The sequence below is a fragment of the Capricornis sumatraensis genome, chromosome 2 (assembly GCF_032405125.1).
Source record: "Capricornis sumatraensis isolate serow.1 chromosome 2, serow.2, whole genome shotgun sequence".
In the NCBI taxonomy this organism is placed as follows: Eukaryota; Metazoa; Chordata; class Mammalia; order Artiodactyla; family Bovidae; genus Capricornis; species Capricornis sumatraensis.
In genome coordinates this window covers 78,737,767-78,760,639 of record NC_091070.1, presented here as the reverse complement: position 1 = coordinate 78,760,639, position 22,873 = coordinate 78,737,767, and the positions used below count along the sequence as shown (strand labels likewise).

Genomic DNA, 22,873 nt, shown 5'->3' with positions numbered 1-22,873 from the left:
TTTACAAAGAGGCTGCTTCTGTTCAAGTTGACTTTATCTTCTGCTGGGATTTTACAATCACTGCTTCATTTTTATATTTTCCATCTCATAATATATGGCACTTGTACTAGGCTCCTCCATCCATGGGATTTTCCAGGCAAGAGTATTGGAGTGGGTTGCCATTGCCTTCTCCGTTAAATATCACACATATACATAAAACACAAAATTCCCATTGCTTTTAGATGAACACGACATTCTTCTCACAGCCAGAGGCCCGGATCCTCACCCCCTCCCCAGCCTCATCTCCCAGCTATTGTCCCTGCTAATCCACAGGCCCGCCCCACCCCCTTCACTGCCCTTCCTTCAGGCTTGGCTCAGAGGTCATCACCTCTCCAGATATGCCTTCCCAACGTCTCAGGGGCCACACTTTTCAGTTGCAGTTTTATACTGATTGATGTAATAACCTGATTAAACACAAGTTCCCATGTAGAATGTAATTTCCCATGAAGGCAGGGACCATGTTTCTTCATTATCAGAGCCCTAGTGCTTGGCACACAGTAAGCTCTAAATACCTGCCTTGGGAATTCTTTGGCAGTACAGTGGTTAGGACTCGGCACTCCCACTGCCAGGGCCCCAGGTTCGATCCCTGGTCGGGGCATTAAGATCTCACAAGGAGTGTGATGTGGCCAAAAAAAAAAAAAAAAAGCAACCCCCCTGTCCTGGCCTCCATATGGCCGGTGTTGGCAATCAAGCAATCTTCAGTCACAGAGAAGATGCAGGTCTTGGGATGGACCTGAGCTTTGTAATTATACCCAAATTACATTATGTAATTAAATCACATACAGATTACTAATTTGTCCATTCATTCATTCATAATGGCAAATGCAGTATTAAGTGCCATTCTGAGCTGCTGAATTCTGTGCCTAGCTGGAGTCAGCCAGCACAGCAGGCACTGCTGGTAATGATTTGAACACGTTTGGACACTTGGCACACCTCACTTCTCTTGGCTCAATCAAAATAAACATTTACTGAACAAGAACTAGATGTCAGACATGCCCCTTTATTGCTTAAGCAGCCTGTGGTCTGGGGAGGAAAGACAGACATGAAACCAGTGACTACAAGTGTAAGTTTTACAAAGGGGCATTTGAGTAAGCCACGGAGACACAGAAGAAGGGATGCAGGTCTTATCTGGGGAGCAGGTCGGTGGAAAGCTTCCCTGCGTAATGCATAAAGAATATTTGAACTGGGACTGAGGATGCGTGGTTTCCCTGGTGACTCAGATGGTAAAGAATCTGCCTGTAATGCAGGAGACCCAGGTTCTGTCCCTGGGCCTGGAAGATCCCCTGGAGAAGGGCATGGCAACCCACTCCAGTATTCTTGCCTGGAGAATCCCATGGATAGAGGAGCCTGGCAGGCTGCAGTCTATGAGGTCGCAATGAGCTGGACACCACTGAGTGGCTAACACTGAGGGCAAGCAGAATAGGGCATAGGAAGCTGTCCAGGTAGAGGCCAAGGTGAACTTCAGATGACAGGGCTATTTAATGGACAGTAGGGAGCACTCAGTTCAGCCCAATTCTCTTGTGAACTGGGGCTTGGCCCACCCAACCCTCATCTATCCTCTCAAGTGGTTAGCTGAAATGACCTGTGCTGACCTGGAGACTGGGCGGGGTCCAGAGGGCAGATGATGCACTAAATGGGAGGGGGGTGGGGGAGGCTTGTGCATGGGTACCTCTCAGGGCCCCTCCTGACTCAGACATCATAGGAGAGGTTGTGAATTCAGCACCACCCCCAGCACTCTTGTCAGAGCAATACTAAACATCATCACCATGAGTGATTTTGATTCATTTCTTTATTAATATAGAAAAGGAGCCCAAGGCAGCTGGACCAGTAGTACAAAGCACCAGGAGTTAATACTATTCTGGTGAAAGGGTTGGCTTTACAAAAGTGAAGAAGTAGGTGGGACCTACCCTAGTTCTGGGGCCAGGCCCCGCCTACTGCCCAGAACCAGTCCCCGGGAGAGAGTGACAGGTAGGTCAGGGACAGATGAGCTGGAGACCAGAAGGACAGGCAGCAGGGATGGAGGGCCAGGCAGTGAGAACCGTCCTGTGGCTGATGAGGACAGGGAACTGCTGGCTGGAGGCTCCCCACTGGAACCTGGGCAGAGGTTCACGTGAGCAGGCAAAAAGCCCTGCAGATACTAGAGAGGATGGGGATCCAGACACGGCTTGGGGTCAAAGGGCCTTCCCTTCTCTCCATCAGGGGTCACTGTTCTCAGTTCTATAGGTGGGGCTTCAGGGCCCAAGGCACAGAGGGAGGCCCAGAGGCCTCCCAGTGGGAAAAAGAAGGGGCAGGGAAGGAAGCACTTGAGTGTTCCCGGCTTAGGCAGCCGGGGCTGAGACACAGAGCAGGAAACCAGAATCCCCATAGAGAGGCTGGAATGTGTGGCCAGGTGGGCTTATCCTAGGCCAGGACCAGCCCCGTGGCCTCCATGCCTGCCTCAAACCTTAGCAAACAGAGTCTGCCAGGAGCCCCGAGCTGTTTCTCCATGGACCAGCCATGCCTTGTCCTGCCCTTTGCCTCCTCTGCTAATGAGAGCTTTGGATATGACCTCTTAGGTCACGGGAGCTCCAGGACCTGCTCTTGGCAGTTCCCCAACCAGCCCCTGAACAGAACTGGCATGGGCTGGGGGACCAGGGGTGATGGAGGAGGAAGATGTCCTGCATGGAACCTCGCCCCACCCCCCGCAGACACACTCCAGACCTGGGAAGGCTGTTAAGAGCCTCTCCTTCATCCGGGAGGAGCAGGTGCCCTCCCTTGGCACAGGGGGGCGTGGCTTGGTGCAGTCCCTTCACAACCACCGCCCAGTGACGCCGGCATGGAGAGAATGGGGTGGCACTCTACAACCCTTTATACTCTTCCCTGGGGTGGGAGCTCAAGGCCTCTTGTGGCTTTTGCCTCCAGCCTTCAGTGTGGGGTCATAGAGCTCTTTGATCTTCTGTGGCCCTTCCCATGGGACAGCCTGAGACTCCGCCTGGCTGGCACATGTTAGTTGGTGAGGAAAGGACAGAGGGGTAAGTAAGGAGACAGGAAGGTGAGAGCAACTCTCTGGCTTTCTTCTCATTTTCCAGGAAGAGCCCCTCAATCGACTGAGTCGCAGATCTCCTCCACCACCGCGTTGAAGATGTGCGGCTGGTCTGCGTACACGTGGTGCGAGGCACCCTCGATCTCCTATGGAGGGAGGACCCCGCCAGGGGCAGGATGGCCCTTTATTCTAGGCACTGGAAAGCTGCCACAGCATTTCTTTTTCTTGTAAACCTGCTTGCCTGCTGCCCGTAAGCACTTATTTTATCTAAGACAACTGTCCACCTTTCTCCCCATATCTTGGTATTTCCCAGTGGCAACCTGTGAATCCCAATGTCTCATCCTTACTTCTCCTATGGTCCCTGATTGTATCTTTCCTTCCACACTAGTCCCACCATGCTCATGTCATCCACAGGTTTGATACCCAGGACCCATGAGGCACCAGTCTAAGTTAGCACGAAGTGCAAATTCTTCAGTCGTGTCTCTTTGTGATCCCATGGACTATAGCCCGCCAGGCCCCTCTGTCCATGGACTTCTCCAGGCAAGAATACTGGAGTGGGTAGTCGTAAGTAAGCACACTCCTTAGCAAATGAAGGTGGAGGCAGGAGAATGGTGGGAAGGCTTCTTGGCAGCCTCTATTGTACCCAGCTCTGATTTGGAGTGAGAATTACAGGGGAAGAGGGGCAGCATGCTCCCTATGCCTGACTACTGGACAAGAACCTGCCTTTTAGCTTGACTGGCTACACAGAAGCGAGGAGCCCTGAATTATGATATTACAGAGAGCCAGCCCTTTCAAATGCATGACCCTATCTCAATCTTTCCACCCTTTCTCCCTGACTCTCCCATCACCCTTCGCTACCTGGTCTCTTAGCTACACTGAGTCAAGCAACATGTGCTGCATGTGGCAAGGTTTCCACCTCAGTCTGTCTCCTCTGGTGGCAACGTACCAAGTCTCGGACGTAGGAATCCGGCCGCTGCAGCTTCACCTTTTTCCCCGTGCTGGTGTCTATCCAGGTGTTGGCCCCATAGATCATGGTGATGGGCACATCTTTTCGAATCAAGTGAATCCGCTCTAACATGGGGCGCCGGGCCCAGCCGAAGGACTCCATCATGGCTTTGAATGCCGTCTCCCCACTGGGAAAGCAAAACAGGGCGAGGCGGTGAGTAAACACCACAGCATAAAATGTCAGTCTGTGGGTCTCTCGGAGGCTGGAGCAGTATCTTTGGCCTCTTTGTTTACCTCCAAGCCCAGCACTAGGCTCATTAAATATTAGGAAGATTATGAGACATGACTGAATCTCCACAGGGTCCACACACAGAAAACCCCATGGCACTGAGGAGTGCCATATCAACCTGTATTAAATACAAGTTAATATGTATTTAACAGCTACTGACGTGGCAGCCTGGGCGGAGGGTGGGCACATATGAACAAGACACATGAGTGCCTGCCCTCCTGGAGTCCCCATTTTCCTCATCCTTCAGGCGTTACATAATGAATTACAGGATTAACTTCAGATTTCCCAAGAATTATGAAAGGGTAGTGGAGTTCTAGGAGAACGCAGACTAGGGAGTTGGCTGGCTAAGGCTGGAGGAGAGGGTCGAAGGGCTCCTTGAGGTGGGCTCTGACGGGCAAGAACTACAGAAGCACAGAGGGTTAACTGAGAAGGCTGGGGAATGAGACGTCAGGCTTGTGAGGACCCAGGGGGAGTAGCAGTTTGTGCTACCTAAGAAGCAATGATGGCCAGTCTAATCTACGTTGCTCCCTGGTCATTTCCCGAGGGAGAGCTGAGGCCGTGTCGGGAGGGGTCTGCAAGGCTGGAGGGGAAGCCAGCTGTCTGGACGGCTCTGTCACTTCTGTGGGAAGCAGGAAAGGCTGGGGAGACTGGCACCCAGCAGGCTCGGTCTGTTCAGGGGTTATGTCCCCAGTCTCCTTAGCATCCCTGAGATGAAGGGGAGCCTGAGTTCTGCACGGGTCACCAGGAACAGAGTCCTTTCCTAAGACACTGCAGCACAGTGGAACAGTCATGGACTCTGGAGTCAGACAGACATACCTACAAATCCTGGTTCTACTTTCTTAGCAAGTTGTGGAACCAGAATACACCTTAGCTCTCTCATCTACAAACTGGAGAGAAATTATACCCACTTTTTGAGGTCATTATGGGGAAAATGAAAATATGTACAAAGCCCCTAAGTTTAGTGAAGCGAAGTAGGTATCCCACCCCCAAAATATTATTCTTTCACTAAATTATGTTTTCCAAGGGAACGGTAACAGTTACCATGAACTCAAGGTTACAACTCAAAAAGACTCGGGCTTATAAAATTGAGTGATGGTGTTTGGGGGAAGTGGCTGGTTATCACCAATATCATCTCTGCTTCTTCCAGGACCTGAGTGAGTTGTGTGACTACATATTCTGTGGCTTAGATGGGAGGCCATTCATTATACTGAAGTAGGACTGAGACTGGGGAACACTCTGGGGAAAGGACTAGGGGTGGGCCTGCAAGGCCTCAGAGGGTATGAGACTGGCACTGAGCCCAGTTGAGAGGGGTCACGGGCAGAAAGCTGATTCGACTGCTGAACTGAGTTTCTAGACTGCTGTTTAAGCAGGGCCCTTCCATCAGTTGAGCTTCTGAGGAATGCTGGATGGGCAGTTCCCACGCTGCCTGAAAGCAGTCTGAATTTGAGGTTAATGCTCAGACAGTGCTATTGGAATGCAAAGTCCCAGTTGCTTCACAGCTTCGGGCTGAACAAGCCTGAAATGAGGCAGAGCAATGCGGCTGCTCCCAGTGATCTTGGCTCGCCTGCGATGCTCCCAGCAGCTTGGGGTGAAGTCCCCACAGAGGGGGTGCCTCCTGGTATCAGCAGCTCACATGGCACTGCCCAAGGGAAGATTACCTCCCTGACTCCGCCCTGGCTGGTGGCTGCCAAGACTGCGGATCACAGGGTACGGGCCAGGGGCCCACTGTCTGAGTTGTCACAAACATAAGCTTGTTGAGATTCTGGGGACATCTTCAATTCTCCAAAAGACAGAAAAGGCATTCCTATCCCAACAGTAAATATTTCAAGGTACACAAACATAATGTTTTAAAATGTATAATCTTTCCATCAGCAATTCTATTTGTAGGAATGTAGCCTAGAGGTACAGTCACACATGTGCCAAGGAAGATATACAAGGAGGTTCTCTGAAGCAATATCACATGATATCTCAGACAGAAAATAACAAGAAAATGAAGGAATTACAGGTCTGGGACAGGAGAGGACTTGCTTCCTTTCTTTTCTTTCTTTTTTTTTACAATACTATGTTCATAACACTTCTTCAGTTAAAAAAAAAAAAAAAAAAGACCTTTGCAAATGTTTTCCAGACTCTTTGCCTGTCAGGCTAACTACTTACCTCCAGGAAATAGTAAGGGTCTTCCTCTATAGAGACAGGTGGTATTTTTAATTAATCTATTATCTTCTCCATCCCTTTTTGCCTATCCCTGGGAAAGTCTCTGGAAATAAGCAAGCCTGCTAATGCCTACATTTCCCTAACTGGATGAGAGCTCTGTGGAAGAAAAAAATACAGCACAGACTGATCCTGGGATAGTTCTGGAGTTTTCCAGCAGCTGGAGTTTTAGCTCCAAACCCATAGATGTTGAGCTGACTCCCAGAGCTGCCCTCACCTGGGATTCTGTGCATTGCAGTGGTAGATATACTCTGATATAGTATCATCATCAAAGAAGTCTGCAAACTTGCGCTTGAAGTCCGGTCGGAATCGCTGTACCAGGCCGGGCCCTAGGAGAGAACAGAACGTGGAGGAGCCAGTTTGAGTGGGGAGGAAAGACCCCTGTCATTGTATGTTTTAACAACTTTAACCAAACATTATTTCTCTTAAGGGTTTGTTTGCTTTGTACACTTAAGGTTATAGGGATAGAGCATGTTAAGTCTTTTGGGAAGCTCCAGGTAACTACAAACGAGAGTCAGTTAGTTGCCAAAGAATTTGGACAGTCTAAGGTCACTGAGGAACCGGATTATTTGCAGATCAATGAAATCCCAAGGTCCTTTACTCCAAGGATCACAAACCCCAGAAGAGTCCATGGTTGAGATGCTTTGCTTTTGTGGTCTGAGCTATGTTCTTTTTCTCCCTGAGACCGTCTATGGCCTTTTAATCTCCTGAAGGTAGTGGATGAAACCAAGAGCCCTTTCAGGTTCAGGCCTGTAACAGAATGCAAGTGATGAGGCAAACCTAACACTGGCATCTCAGACTCGGGGCACAGTTTTCGAGAAATCTGTTCCTTTCACCTTTCTTTAAATAGTCCATACACAAGCAGTAGGGCACTTGAAACACACTGTAAAAATTGGGCCTAGTCTTCTGGCCTCTCTCTCACTTCTGGTCTGCTCTCTCTGTATGTGGAGGGGTGAGAGGCAGGCGTGGCAGGATCCCCTGGGCACTCGCCCTCCTCCATGGCTGCCAGCCACCTGCCCCTCCCATACTAGCTCTGGTGTCTATGTGTAGCCCTGGCCAGAGGCAAGTCCAGAAATGGGGACAGTGATTAGAACAGGGCTCCTGCCTGGAGGATTAGGGAAGGTCTGCTGGAGTGCATAGTGCTGGGTGCCCTAAGACCAGTCCTCTGCCCGTTTAGTACCCTTTGGCACCTGTGTCTCTTGTTTTCCTTCCTTTCTCCCCAGACTTCTACCTTCTGCTCAAATGCTCACTTTTCTCTTTTACCACAGAGCCATTCTGTTTCTCTTGAAGGGCCTAGAGAGACAACTCTTATTCATCCACTAGCAATTAACCCCTAAAAATTGGCTGCTGAACATTACTGTGTATATATAAGCCATCAGTGCAAGATACAGCGTCCCCCACCTTTACCATAAAGGGAAGCTGCTTTTACTTCATTAAAAGATTCCTTTCCAGACAGGAAGGTGCCGGCAGTGTGAGGTCAGAAGGCTGGGGCCTGCTAAATTTATGCACTCTGGCTGCCCTGCCACCTTCCTCCCTTCACTCGCAGGATTTGCCAACAGCTGCCACAAACCCACACATGTAGCATAAAAACTCAGTAGAGGAAGAGTCATCTCGAAACCCCTTTCTCTCTCTCTTGGGGCACAGAGGAGAAGTTCTGCTCCATCTGTCTCTTGAATAGAAAAACTTTTTCCATGCAGATGAAGGGGGTGGAGGGGAAACCTTCTGAAACTGTCCACCAAGACATTTGATCCAGATTAACAGCTTTGAATAATAATGCTAGGCTTATTCCCACTTTTCACGAACAAAAGGGGATGGTGAGCGTCCAGACGCAGGGGGGCTTCTAGAATGGGACAGCTGTGGTTGGAGGAGACAGTTTCTCTATCTGCAGGCTACTCACCCCAAGGCCCAGCGACTCGAAGAACAGCCAGTGGATTGGAACGCCCTAGGACAGAGGCCACAGCCTTGACCCAGGTCGGGGGTGCACGGACCTGACTGGGGTCAGCTGGTCGGAGGGGAAAGCCCCACGGGTCTACCAGGATGAGGTGTTTAACTCTAAAGGAGGAAAAGGGAGAAGACAAGTTTTCTTTGCTTGAAGGTACCATAGCCCTTAAGTTGCCCAGGAAGAGAACAACTGGAAATGAGTAATGGAAGATTCCCAGCAAGGCACTGTTGTGATGGAGACAGGTGGCTCCTCCTTACCTGTCAGGGTACTTGATCGAGTAGGAAGTGGCCAGGAATCCTCCCAGACTGTGCCCCAGGAGGATCATACTGGGGATTCCCATGCTCTCCCGCCACGTCTCTATTGAGGTCACAAACTCGTCCTCGGCCCCCTCTGGATCCCTTGGGAACGTCGGCCTCGAGCTTCGCCCGAAGCCTAGCAGATCGAAGGTGTGCAATGTGCGGCGGGTGCTCAGTGAATCCATGTTGAGGATCCAGAGGCCCACGCCGCCCCCGAAGCCGTGCACCATCACCAGGGGGGTGCGGTCCCTGAGCTCAGGGCTCACTGTCACTGTCCAGATCTTGTTCTGGTTTGGGAGGGACACATATCGAGCCAGGAACTTGTTCTGGAGGCCTGGGGAGAGGGGGTCCAGGGCAGAGGGATAAGACTATGTGCTGACCGTGTCATCTTTTTGCTTGGACTCCCACTTTTCAGCTCTCTCTCATCCCCAAACCCTTCCTGGCCTCTCTCACCTTTCCTTTTACAACTCTTTGATCATACAGCCTAAGAGTTCAACTCCAAGTACAATTTGTAGATGTCTAGTGTTAGTAGTCTTAATTGCGCAGTCGTGTCTGACTCTTTGCCACCTCACGAACTGCAGCCTGCCAGGCTCCTCTGTCATTGGATTCTCCAGGCAAAAGTACTGGAGTGGATTGCCATACCCTTCTCCAGAGGATCCTCCAGATGCAGGGATCAAACCCAGGTCTCCTGCGTTGCAAGCAGATTCTCTACCATTTGAGCTACAGGGAAGATCCTTGCAGATATCTGTAGGCATTAAGAGGGGCCATTGTATTCCTTGGGCTCCCTTTGGGTCCAGGGTAGAAGTGACACCACAGAGCCCTGGCATTCATCACTCTTGTTCCTGTATATGCCTGGGGCTTGACCGAGGGAGAGTGTGTCCTCACTTAGGGTATCTGGGAGGGTCAAGCCAGGTCCTTCTTAGGGAAAGATGAGGTGGGCAGTGTTTGCTCTGCTGGCGTGAAGGCAGTCACACAACAGAGCTACCTGAGGTAAGTCACGTGGATTTCAGACAAAGGCTTGAAAACTGACTGTTCTGTGGCTGTACTTACTCAGGCCCATAAGAGAGAGGGTAGCCATTGCTAGGGCAATAAGTGCAGGGCAGGAAAGGTCATATGAGAAATATAGGAAGATGGGACCCAAGGGTCTTGTTTGAGTTGGTGGCTGCTGGTGCTCCTCGGGGGATGCCCTGACCCCACAGAACATTGCCCAGGAGAGCTGGCCAGTGGGAATACCCAACTACTCTGCTAACTGGATGAAGGGGAGGGGTGGCTTATCGGGTAGAATACAAGGAACAGTATTATTAGAGAATATAGGATTGCTGGTCCTTGGCTAGGAAGGTGGTAAATCTAAGTGTTTGTCTGATGAGAAAGAGAGATGGAAAAAGAATAAGAGAAGGAAGAAGTGAATGTGTATTTGTACACATTGTGTGTTAATAGCTGGTACAGGGTTTGAGGTGAAGTTGTGGCATGTGGCAGAATGGTTTCTGCTGGATGGTTTCTGTTCTGATGGACAGGGCAGGAGATGTTAAGGAACCGCTATCATAGAATGTGTATCCTCTGCCCAAATTGCTTCCCTCCAATCATGGACATCCCTTCCTTCCACATCGAGCATTGTCAACCAGGAATCAGTGGGCTCAGTGGGCCAGGCTCTGGGAAGACCCTGTATCCTGGGGCTCCCGAGGGAGGTGGCACAAACCACCTTCTACTTACACTGGAGGATCCTGGCTTCTACATTCTTCAGTTGAGACATGGAAGTGGGGCGCCAAGTGGGCAGCCAGCTGCTCAGCCAGCCTTGAGGCCTGGAACAGGAACACACAGAAACATTCACTAGCAATATTGCAAACACTGATACCCCCAGTCTTGCTGGCAGTTACAAAAGAGTTATCAGGGTGCAGGGTGTTTCCCAGGCTCAGGAAACCTGCCCCTGTGGCAGTCAGCAATTCCATGGCAGCCTGATAAACTGTTACGCTTCTCTGGTAAATGGTTATTAGCAACAACATACCCTTTGTTTCAACAGATACTCAGAATACTATGTGTACAGCACTTTACAGTTTATAAAGCCCTTTCACATTTTTTATCTCATTTGAGCTTTACAACTCCCCTTTGTTATTGGTTATTATAATGTTCAAGGAGGTCACAAGGGGGGCGGGGGAAAGCCAGCTTTTAACTACTGTTTCAGTTCTCCTTTGCCATCCCTAGGACTGTATGTTTCTTTAGAGTAGGACAAATTCCCATGCCACCTGCCCTCCTGGCAGATTACCAGGGTTGGAGTATGCCTGCTTCCCAGCCCCTGGGAGTCCGGAGCACTGTGTCAGTGGCCAGTGGGGCTCTCAGGCAATCAGTCCAGCCTTGAATGATGTGTTGGGATAGGCAGGGAGTAAGAGGAGGGAGACCTGGGTTCAAGCTCAGTTTTGATTCCCTGATAGGACACATGTTGCCTCTGGCCTTGTTTCCAGATTATATATGAGTAGAAAGTTCACCACCGATGGCTTGCAGTAAAACAGGTAATATAACCTATCTTGTTTTCTACTTTACACCCAGGGGACTTTAAGTCATTGCAGGGTACAGGTTGAAAGTACCAGTGTTCGAGTAATTTTTTAAAAACCCTAGATTTACGTCATAGTAATGTCATTTATGAGCAGAGTGGTGTTGGCCTGATAAATAATCTGTCTTTGAGCATCCAGATATGAAGGGAATTTCATAAGGTGCCTGGGATAAAACAGATGCTCAATGAATCACTTTTGTTATTCCTCTTCCATCCCATATTTTTCTTTTCTTGCACTCTGCCTGGATGAAGTGGATTTCAGGATGGACATTACCAGCTATGGGGCCTGTAAACATCAGAATAGTCAAGCAGGGGCATTCTGTGAAGGAATGAGGGCAACTACTACGAATCCCCTCTTGCTACACACCGGGTACCATGCTGCATCATTTGAAGTGCAGAATTTTAGATTAGGCTAGTTCCTTAGAAATCTAGTCCAGTCTCTTAATTTAACAGATGAGCAAAGTGATGCCCAAAGAGGCCATACATGTAGTTAGAAAAAGAAGCAGAACCAGGACCTGGATCTCAAATCCAGGTTTCAGGTATTCCTGGTGGTCCAGTGGTTGGGACTTTGTGCTTTCACGGCTGAGAAACAAGGCCAAAAAAAAAAAAAAAGTCAAATCCAGGTTTCTCCTTGTGTTTCCTCTGGACATTCCAGCCTCAGCTTTTTAAGGCCACACATGGATAATCAATGTACAACCAGTTTTACACTTGCCTGCTTTCTGAAAGAACATGTGACCTAAAGCCAGAGGTCAGAGTTCTAATCCTGGCATCACTATTCATCAGCAATGTGCCCTTAGCACATTATTTAGCCTTTCTCTGTCAGAGTTTTCTCATCTTTAAAAGGGAGGTAATAATAGTATCTACTTCATAGGGTTGTCATAAAGATCAAATACATTAAAGCACAGAATAATGCCTAGCACAATACACACTCTCAGTAAATGTTCTTTCCCCTGGCCAAATCATAAACTATCCATATTCTGTGCTTTCCAAGTAGCAAATCTCAGTTAGTCAGATCTTAAGAGGTTTGAATTACTGAGGCTGCAGCTGAAACTCGTCCATCAATGGCTTTAGCCAGATGAGAGCTGTTGATCTCAATCCTACGAAGACTCAGAACCCTTCAAATGATCCACTGGAATTCTTTACAGGCTTGAAGTGCGGGCACCAAGACCACAGAATGTTGCTGGTCTTAGGAGACAAACTTTCTCTCCATCCTACAGAGACTGTGACAAGTCAGAGCATGTCATCTGGACCCCACATGGCCTCGTATCTGCCCAAAGCAGCACTCAGGAGAGATGCTGTCCCAAGGAACAACAGCATCATGGGCTGCTCTGCAGAGATCCTCAGATATCCCGCTTCTCTTTCACTGAAAATCCTACCAGTAAAGTGCTGGAAATAGCACCTGGCACACTATCTGCTCAGTACCCCTGGGGAGATGCGGAGGCCTGGGGTGGGGAACTGAGACAAGAAGCAAAGTGGCCCCTTAGCCACGAGCTTAGCCTGACTGGCGTGGTCTCATCCCTCTGGGGTCAAGGGATCTTTACCCTGATGATGGGTGAGCCAGAAGAGGTTCTATGCTCTAAGAAGAATGTTCTAGACCTCTGTGATACTAGGGCCTAACTTCTTTGGACACTGGATTCTTCATTTGTAAAAAGAAACTGCACTGACTGAATATCAGTTCTAATATTCTGTGTTTCCCTAAGTCATTGTAGGTATTGTAAATTTCCTCTTGAAAGCATCATTTTGGAAAGTACCACTCTGCTTGGCAATTCCTTCAAGCCTGGGAAGCTATTGCTGTCATAACGTTATTAGTTTTGCAAGCAGCTCCAAAATGGGGGGAACACGGGATTCAGGAAAGGCCCAGTTCTGGTATAAGCCCGGCTTGGGTGGAAGCTGAGTCATTCTCCAAGCAACTTTTCCTTGTTCCTATCAGACGGTGAACTGGTTGCCACACCACCTACAGGTGGCATCCCAAACTTGATGTCATTGAGATCGCAGTAACAAAATCCAAAAGCTCTAATTCTGAAACCGTAGCATTAAGGAGATTGTTAATGATGATTAAAAACTATCAACTAGGATTGCTAGCGACTAAGCGTCTCGCCGGGCGAAAGCTAAAGGAACTTGGAAGCCTATTAACCCAGACCAATCCCAGCCCAGGGGAGCCCTCTCTTCGCTTTCCAAGCCTTAGCGTTGCGGGGCTAAGCGATGCTCTTCCAACACCTCCGACTCGCGTCCGGGAGCAAAGGCAGACTAGCAGCAGACCTGGCTGCTACCCCCGCACCCGCGTCCACACACGGTTGCTTTGAGGGATTTGAGACATCACCACTAAATCTAATCCCAGGGCGCAGGCACTAGAGGGGAGCGAGGAATGATCGCCGACACTAAAGTGGAAAGTAAGAATCACTGGGCTGCAGGCAAGCGTTATCTTCCATCGCTCCCTCGGCTCCGCGGCCGCAACTCCTGGGCAAAAGCAAAGCAAGCAAACGCAGCCCCCAGCCCTCCCCGGAAGCCGACCTGAAAAGGAAAGGCGGGAAGATGTCTAAAACGGTTCCTCAGCCACAGACAGTCCCAGGTTCACGGCCCCGAGAGAGAGAGGGAGAGAGAGAAAAGAGACAAGGTTAACTCACTGCTGCTCCAGATCATCGGCCATAGTAAACAAGCCCTGCCGGGTCGAGCTGAGCCAGCCCATCCCTCCACCTGACGCCAGCACCAGCTGACCCAGAAAAGCGTCGGCTAACAAAGTGGGGCGTGGCCAGCGCCGCGGCCGGGGACGCGGGGTCGCAGGACTCAGGCTGGGCCAGCCGGGACACGTGAGCTGTCTCTGAGCTCCTCCTAAGCTAGGACCGCAGTCCGGCCACACATTTGGGGACAGGGAGGGAGGTAAGTAGTACTGAAATTACGGGTTCCTCCGTCAAACCTCCATTCTCTAATAATTAAAAGGCAACAGAATTACCCCTGCACGCTCCCACACACTCTTCCCTATTACAGACCCCAGCCTCCCAGGTCCTCTCCTTAGCGTTCCTTCTAACCAGATGCTTAAGATGTTTGTGGATACAGTACCAACGGTGGAACGCTCCTACGAAGGGCTTGGGAGCTGTGGCTCAAGTAGACTGCTGCTGCTACTGCTGCTAAGTCGCTTCAGTCGTGTCCGACTCTGTGCGACCCCATAGACGGCAGCCCACCAGGCTCCCCCGTCCCTGGGATCCTCCAGGCAAGAACACTGGAGTGGGTTGCCATTTCCTTCTCCAATGCATGAAAAGTGAAAAGTGAAAGTGAAGTCGCTCAGTCGTGCCGGACTCAGCGACCCCTTGGACTGCAGCCTACCGGGCTCCTCCGTCCATGGGATTTTCCAGCAAGAGTACTGGAGTGAGTAGACTGCTAGATTTTGTAAATAAAACCAGGACGCCTAGTTAAGGCTGAATTTCAGATAAACACCAACTACTTTTTTAGAGTAAGTCTGTCCTGTGCAATGTTTGGGACATAACTGAGCATCCTGTACTTTATCTGGCCACCCCAAACTTAAGCCACGCCTGCCGAGATGAACGTTCCTCAGCCCCAGGGATGTCTTTGGCCCCAGCCTGGTTCTCAGGAACAAGGTGGCTCAACCCCAGGTCTCCATCAGTTTGGACGATCCCTGCCTCTCATCCCCCCAGGAGGGAAGCTGAAGGACTAACCTGTAAACCTGGGTCAGTTTTAAGTAGCTGGAATGGGGGTGGACGGAGGTGGTTGAGGAGGAGAGAGGTCCTGATTGGTTTGCTTAGCAGGTTAGCCAAATCTTAAGGCTGGCTGGCTCCAGAACTTACCTGAACTGGATAACAAGGCCTGATGTCCCTGGAGCGGGCATCCTCTTCATAAGGTTAAAACCAGACTAGAAGTAGGGGAGGGTGGGAGAATACTGATGGTAGGGTTTGTCAAGGTGGGGTTTTTTGGTTGGTTTTATAGGCTTTCTGCTGGACTCAGTTACTTTCATGTAACAGTGTTAAATTGATCTGATTATCATTATAAGGGCAGGAAGTTCAAGAGAATGGGTATTTAATACACTATTGATACTATGTATGAAATAGGTTAGCTAATGAGAACCTACTGTATAGCTCAAGGAACTCAGTGCTCTGTGGTGACCTAAGTGAGAAGGAAATCCAAAAAAGAGGGTATATATGTATACGTATAGCTGGTTCTCTTTGCTGTCCAATAGAAACTAACGCAACATTGTAAAGCAGGAGGGAAAGGCTCCCCACTCCAGTATTCTGGCCTGGAAAATTCCATGGACTGTATAGTCCATGGGATCAAGCAAAGAGTAGAACAGGACTGAGCGACTTTCACTTTCACACTCCAATAAAAATTAATTTAAAAAAGAGAGAGAATGGGCATTTTTAGAGCTTAGGGGTCTGGGAATTTGCAAGGTGTGGGGCAAAGTAGTACTAACAAAAGAGGACCTGTCTTGTCACTCGTTCTTACCACAGAGAGGTCCTAAACATCAGGGTGCATGACCACCATCTGGTGGGCTTGTTTAAAAATTAAGGTTTCCAGGACTTCCCTGGCAGTCCAGTGGTTAAGTCCATGCTTCCAATGCAGGGTTTGAACCCTGGTTGGGAAACTAAGATCCCACATGCCTGTGAGGTGCAGCCAAGAAAAAAAAAAGTTTCTAAAACCCTACCCTCTGAGATTCTAATTCATTAAGTTTGGTTTGATGCTAATAGCTGCATTTTTAGGAAGCACTTCAGATGCTAAAGTTCAGTAGGACTCATTGGAAATTAGAAGATAGTTCCTAGGGTCAGAATTCTGGGTGCAATTTTGGCTTTGCAGCTTATCTCCTACATGATTGTGAATAAATTATATAGCATCTCTAAATTTTCTCCCTCTGTCTCCTATCTTGTTGTAAGAATTAACCAAGATAATTCAAACATTTAGTACATTTGTTTATGTTAAAAAGTTACTATTATTATTAACATACCTATTCAAAGCCCAGCATCATGTTAAGCACTAAGAACACCATTATCAAAAGTAAAGAAACAGGGACTTTCCTGGTAGTCCAGTGGCTAAGACTCTTCGTTGCAACAAAAGATCCTGCATGACGCAACTGGAACCTGATGCAGCCAAATTAATTAATTATAAAAAACACACACACAAAAAAACCAAGGTGCTAAGTGTTATGAAAAAGGAATGTTGCGTATAATTCCAATAAACAAAGATTGTTTCCTGCCGTTCCAGTAAACAATGAATGTTGCCTGCCATCAGGCCATAAGCCAGAGCAACTGCTGGCCGCCGACTCAGCCCACCCCCGCCATGGTGTGCCCTGAAGGGAATTCAGGGTGGAGATAAACAGGAAACTGTCTGTCCTAGATAGTTAAGATGCATATCTAAGGACTAATTCTTATAGGTAGTCAAGGACTAAAATCACTAACTTGAGATGTCTGGTTTTGTGATTTTCATGTTCTACTATATGTCTCCACCCCTGACACCCCCACCCCCATCCCCCATCCCCAGCAAAAACTGCAATATATCCTGGCTCCTCCCTTACCTTTTGGGAGCAGTTCCTCAAAGCAGTCTGAGAGGCTGTCTTCTGGGTTATAGTCCTCAGTAAGGTCCCCAAATAAAACTTAACTCTCAACTTTTAGCTTGTGCAATTTTTCTCTGATTGACAGTGTCAAGGGCTTTTGGAAGCTGTACCATACAGGATATTCCAGGCTACATCACTGTTAGACAGGTTAACAGAATCTCCCACTTTTCAGAAAACCTGTAAGATGTAGAACTTTTCAGGGTAAGCAGACTTGGCTGAGTGCAGAAGAATTGATGCTTTTGAACTGTGGTGTTGGAGAAGACTCTTGAGAGTCCCTTGGACTGCAAGGAGATCCAACCAGTCCATCCTAAAGGAGATCAGTCCTGGGTGTTCACTGGACAGACTGATGCTGAAGCTGAAATGCCACCTGATGTGAACAACTGATTCATTTGAAAAGACCCTGATGCTAGGAAAGATTGAAGGTGGGAGGAGAAGAAGATGACAGAGGATGAGATGGTTGGATGGCATCACTGACTCGATAGACATGAGTTTGAGTAAGCTCTGGGAGTTGGTGATGGACAGGGAGGCCTGGTGTGCTGTAGGCCATGGGGTCTCAAAGAGTCAGACACAACTGAGCGACTGAACTGAATTCAACTGATGACCTGGCTGGAACTGATATTAGATCTCTCTAGACCTCATCTTTTGAGGCAGTGCAGAGGTGTTTGTATTTTGTCTTTGTGTGCCAAATCAGCTCTACTGTAGAGGTTGCTCGTGAGTAGGAAACGTGAACATATGGAAAATGCCTTTTATAACTAAAGTTAAGAGATCTCTTAAGATGTCCCTATTTCTGAACTCATGTCCACTCGCTGCGCAGCAAAGCTAATTTGTTGACACTGGGTTATAGTGAAGGAAAGTATAGTGGTTATTGTAGGCCCCCAGCCAGAAGTACAAGTGGCTTCTGCTCAGAAGACCTGAACTCCCTGAAGGCTTTCAGGGAAGGGTTATTATTTATTCTTCTAAAAAAAACTTATTAAAACTTTTAAAAATCAATATATTTTAATAGATATTGTGCCTTCCCTGGTGGCTCAGACAGTAAAGCATCTGCCTACCATGGGGGAGACCCGGGTTCGATCCCTGGGTTGGGAAGATCCTCTGGAGAAGGAAATGGCAACCCGCTCCAGTACTCTTGCCTGGAAAATCCCATGGATGGAGGAGTGTGGTGGGCTACAGTCCATGGGGTCGCAAAGAGTCAGACACGACTGAGCGACTTCAGTTTTTTTTTTTTTTTAATAGAAGTATAATTGATTTACAATGTTGCACTGATTTCTTCTGTACAGCAAAGTGATTCAGTTATACATATACATACATTCTTAAAGGCAACATTTGAGGTGAGGGTTACAAGGTGCATGACTTTCTTCTGATTGGTTGGTGGTGAGCTAACAGAGTGAGGTTTCAGGAATTTTAATCATCAGCCTTCTGGTTCCAACCAGTCTGGGGTCTATGAGCTTGTGTTCAGCATGTAGTCACCATCCTCCCCCTGGATTGGGGGCATTGGTTCCTGCAGAATACCTCAAACACAAATGTCAGATCATTATGTATGTTCTTTGGGGAGGAACCAGGGCTGCTTTAAATTGTTTCTTGACTGCCTGTCCTTTGTTTCTGTGTTCCCTCATCTCCCTAATTAGTAACCGCTTAGGTCTGCTGTTTGGCACTCAGGGAAGGCCTAGGAGACCAAAGACTTTTTCTAAAAAATAATTTTATTTATTTATTTATTTTTGGCTGTGCCGGGTCTTCCTTGCTGCTTGGACTTTTCTCTAGTTGGGGCTACCCTTCGTTGCAGTGAACGGACTTCTCATTGCCATGGCTTCTCTTGTTGTGGAGCATAAGCTCTGGGCTTGCTGGCTTCAGTAGTTGTGGCTCATGGGCTCAGTAGTTGCAGTTCCAGGGCCCTAGAGCACGGCCTCAAGAGCTGTGGTTCAAGGGCATGTGGGCTTTTCCCAGATCAGGGATCAAACCCATGTCTCCTGCCTTGGCAGGCGGATTCTTTACCACTGAGCCCCCAGGGAAGCCACAAAGCCTTCTTCTACAAACAAGAAACAGGGGGACACAGAGGAGCTTTTGTACCAGGGAGGGTACTACAGGGCTCTGCTTGGTTTCATCCCCAGAGCTGAGCTATCTCAGGGTTAGGCTGGATCTGTTAGAATTATAGCTCTAGGCAGGCCTCTGGGGAGAAACACAAGGTACTTGTTTCTCCCTGAAAGTGCAAGTGAAGTCGCTCAGTCGTGTCCGACTCTTTGCGACCCCGTGGACTGTAGCCCACCAGGCTCCTCCGTCCATGGGATTCTCCAGGCAAGAATACTGGAGTGGGTTGCCATTTCCTTCTCCAGGGGAATCTTCCTGACCCAGGGATGGAACCCAGGTCTCCCATATTGCAGGCAGACGCTTTAACCTCTGAGCCACCAGGGAAGCCCCAAAATACATTGTGTACAAGTGTATCTTTTACCTCTAACATATGTGATATAATGTATGGTTTATGTATGATTAAAGTATGAATATGATCTTTATGAATGGGAAACTAATTTTTAACAAACCCTCTTTCCTGTGCCTGTAAATCACATTAAATTTTCCAGAAATAGGTGGAACTGATGACCTGATAGCTTATGCTTGCCACGGATAGATTGTTCTTTGGTTTCAAATGGGTGTCATTGCCTTTTGAATGAACTATGAATAAGGTCTGACCCTCAGATTAAACAAAGAAAGTGAGTAAAATAGCTCTAAAGTTGCTCTCTCCAATATGATAGCCATTAGCCACATGTGGCTACTTGCTGCTGCTGCTGCTGCTAAGTCGTGTCAGTCATGTCCGACTCTGTGTGACAGCGACGGCAGCCCATCAGGCTCCGCCGTCCCTGGGATTTTCCAGGCAAGATACTGGAGTGGGTTGCCATTGCCTTCTCTGCATGTGGCTACTTAGATTTGAATTAATAAAAAAATCAAAGTTCCTTAGTCACATTAGCTACATTTCAAGCACCCAACAGCCACTCCATGTGTCTTCAGTTCAGTTCAGTCACTCAGTTGTGTCTGACTCTTTGCAACCCCATGAATCGCAGCATGCCAGGCCTCCCTGTCCATCACCAACTCCCGGAGTTCACTCAGACTCACGTCCATCAAGTCAGTGATGCCATCCAGCCATCTCATCCTCTGTCATCCCCTTCTCCTCCTGCCCCCAATCTCTCCCAGCATCAGAGTCTTTTCCAATGTGTCAACTCTTCACATGAGGTGGCCAAAGTACTGGAGTTTCAGCTTTAGCATCATTCCCTCCAAAGAAATCCCAGGGCTAATCTCCTTCAGAATGGACTGGTTGGATCTCCTTGCAGTCCAAGGGACTCTCAAGAGTCTTCTCCAACACCACAGTTCAAAAGCATCAATTCTTCAGCGTGCAGCTTTCTTCACAGTCCAACTCTCACATCCATACACGACTACTGGCAAAACCATAGCCTTGACTAGATGGACCTTTGTTGGCAAAGTAATGTCTCTGTTTTGAATATGCTATCTAGGTTGGTCATAGCTTTTCTTCCAAGGAGTAAGCATCTTTTAATTTTATGGCTGCAGTCACCATCTGCAGTGATTTTGGAGCCCGAAAAAATAAAGTCTGACACTGTTTCCACTGTTTCCCCATCTATTTCCCACGAAGTGATGGGACCAGATGCCATGATCTTTGTTTTCTGAATGTTGAGCTTTAAGCCAACTTTTTCACTCTCCACTTTCACTTTCATCAAGAGGCTTTTTAGTTCCTCTTCACTTTCTGCCATAAGCATGGTGTCATCTGCATATCTGAGGTTATTGATATTTCTCCCAGCAATCTTGATTCCAGCTTGTGCTTCTTCCAGCCCAGCATTTCTCATGATGTACTCTGCATAGAAGTTAAATAAGCAGGGTGACAATATACAGCCTTGACGTACTCCTTTTCCTATTTGGAACCAGTCTGTTGTTCCATGTCCAGTTCTAACTGTTGCTTCCTGACCTGTATACAGGTTTCTCAAGAGGCAGGTCAGGTGGTCTGGTATTCCCATCTCTTTCAGAATTTTCCAGTTTATTGTGATCCACACAGTCAAAGGCTTTGGCATAGTCAATAAAGCAGAAATAGATGTTTTTCTGGAACTCTCTTGCTTTTTCAATGATCCAGCAGATGTTGGCAATTTGATCTCCATGTGTCTACCATACATTGCATGGCACAGAGGCTTTTTTACCATCACAGAAAATTCTATTGGACAGTGTTGCTCAAGCAGTGATGATTTCAGTCCCATGTTATGGAGAGTGTTTGGCCCTTGGAAAGGACAATATGGTAAACTCTCTTATGGGTGTCAGGGAGGAAGCAAAATTGAGTTTTCTTTATGGGATTCCCTAAGACTAGAAGGGAAGAAAATGAAAGGAGACTGTAAAGTTATTCTGTTCCATCAGGGACTACAAGGACAGTTATGTTAGGATGAAGTGATATGGGCTTACGGAAGCTATTTGCTGCTGTACTAGGGCTTAGATCAGAAACTTGATACTTGAGAAATTTGACTTTGTGCTGTTTGTAATGAGATTCCTCAACATTTTTTTTTTTAAAAAGAAAATAATAACCTATTTATTATATTAGAAAACAAAGTAAAAGAAAAGAAGATTCCTTTTTCTGTACTCAACAACACTTCTGATACCAGATGTGTGGATTTTCCCATACGAGGCATTTTCCCAGTTCTTGGTCGACACTAACTCGGTGTTCCTAATATTACTCAGTTCTGGCAATGACGGCCGTGACTTAGTGCAGATGCCACAGGTTAAGGACTCAGTCCCACAAGACTCTCCCCTCCTTCTACTTTAGATGCCAATCTCAAGTTCAGGTTTTACCTGTGCCTCTGATTATCAGCTATAACTTGGAGGTTCCCAAGAATCCCTCCTAAGGTTTGATAACTTACTGCAATGGTTCACAGACCCCAGGAAAACAATTTACTTACTAATGTTAAAGAAGAAACAACAGGGAATTCCCTGGTAGTCCAGTGGTTAGGACTTCGTGCTTTCACTGCCAAGGATGTGGGTTCAGTCCTTGGTTAGGGAACTAAAAAACAGAAAGAAAACAAACAAAAACCAACCAAGCAAAAAAAAACACAACAGGTCCAAGATGGAGTCACTTGCGCTAAAACCAATTTCTAATTAGTGCAGAATTTTCTGGTCAGGACCAATGAGATGCTTTCCATCCTCCAAAGAAAGGTTAGGTGATTTGTCACAAAGACGCATTCTGTCTCCCATAGGTAGGTTATCTAAACCTGAAATAATTTTTATTTATTTATTGCTTTTTTGACTGTGCTGAAAGGCAAGCAGGATCTTAGTTCCCTGACCAGGGATCAAACCTCTGCCCCCTGCTGCAGAGGAAGCATGGAGACTTAAGCACTGGACTACCAGGGAAGTCCTGAAATAATCTTTTTTTGTTTATGATTTTCTTGTCTTGCTTCTAAAAACCTCTCCCTTTCTGTAACTCTTTGGAGCTCTTCTCTACTAGTAAGTTGGGATGCTGCCTGATTAATGAGTTGTTCAGTAAAGGCAGTTAGATCTTTAAAATTTGCTTTGTTGAATTCTTGCTAACACTAGATTACTGGTTTATTATAAAAAGATACAATTTAGAAACAGCCATAAGCAAGAGATGCACAGGGTGAGATACAGGGGAAAAGGCACATAACTTCCTTTATCTTTTAGGTTGTGTCACCCTCACAGCATCTATGTGATCAGCAACTCATAAGTTCTCAGAACCCCTTTGGTTAGAGTTTTTATGGAGGCTTCATTACATAGGCATGAGTGATTATCTAAGTGTCTACTGGTGATTGAATTCAATCTCCAGCCCTTCTCCCCTCACTGGACCTTGAGAAGGAAACGAAAGTTCCAACCTTGGAATCCTGTGGTTGGCTCCCCTGGCATCCAGCCTCCATCCTTGGGGGCTTTCCAAAAGTGACTTCATTAATATAAACTCCAGTGTGGTGAATGGGGCTTGTTATGAAAAACAAAAGACATTCCTTCCACCTTTATTGCTCTGTAGGTATTTCAGAAACAGGACAAAAACAA

General features: G+C 47.5%; 1 protein-coding gene across 1 annotated transcript; it reads right to left on the bottom strand.

Moving 5' to 3' along the window:
- Positions 1–1,880: 1,880 nt before the first annotated feature.
- ABHD4 (abhydrolase domain containing 4, N-acyl phospholipase B) lies at positions 1,881–13,972 on the bottom strand. Its single transcript, XM_068964534.1, has 7 exons — positions 13,911–13,972; positions 10,452–10,540; positions 8,703–9,075; positions 8,401–8,555; positions 6,721–6,832; positions 4,008–4,194; positions 1,881–3,207 (listed from the first exon to the last, which is right to left on the bottom strand). The coding sequence occupies exons 1-7, from the start codon at positions 13,970–13,972 to the stop codon at positions 3,118–3,120; spliced, it is 1,068 nt and encodes a 355-aa protein (XP_068820635.1). The 3' UTR covers positions 1,881–3,117.
- Between the last annotated feature and the right edge of the window lie 8,901 nt (positions 13,973–22,873).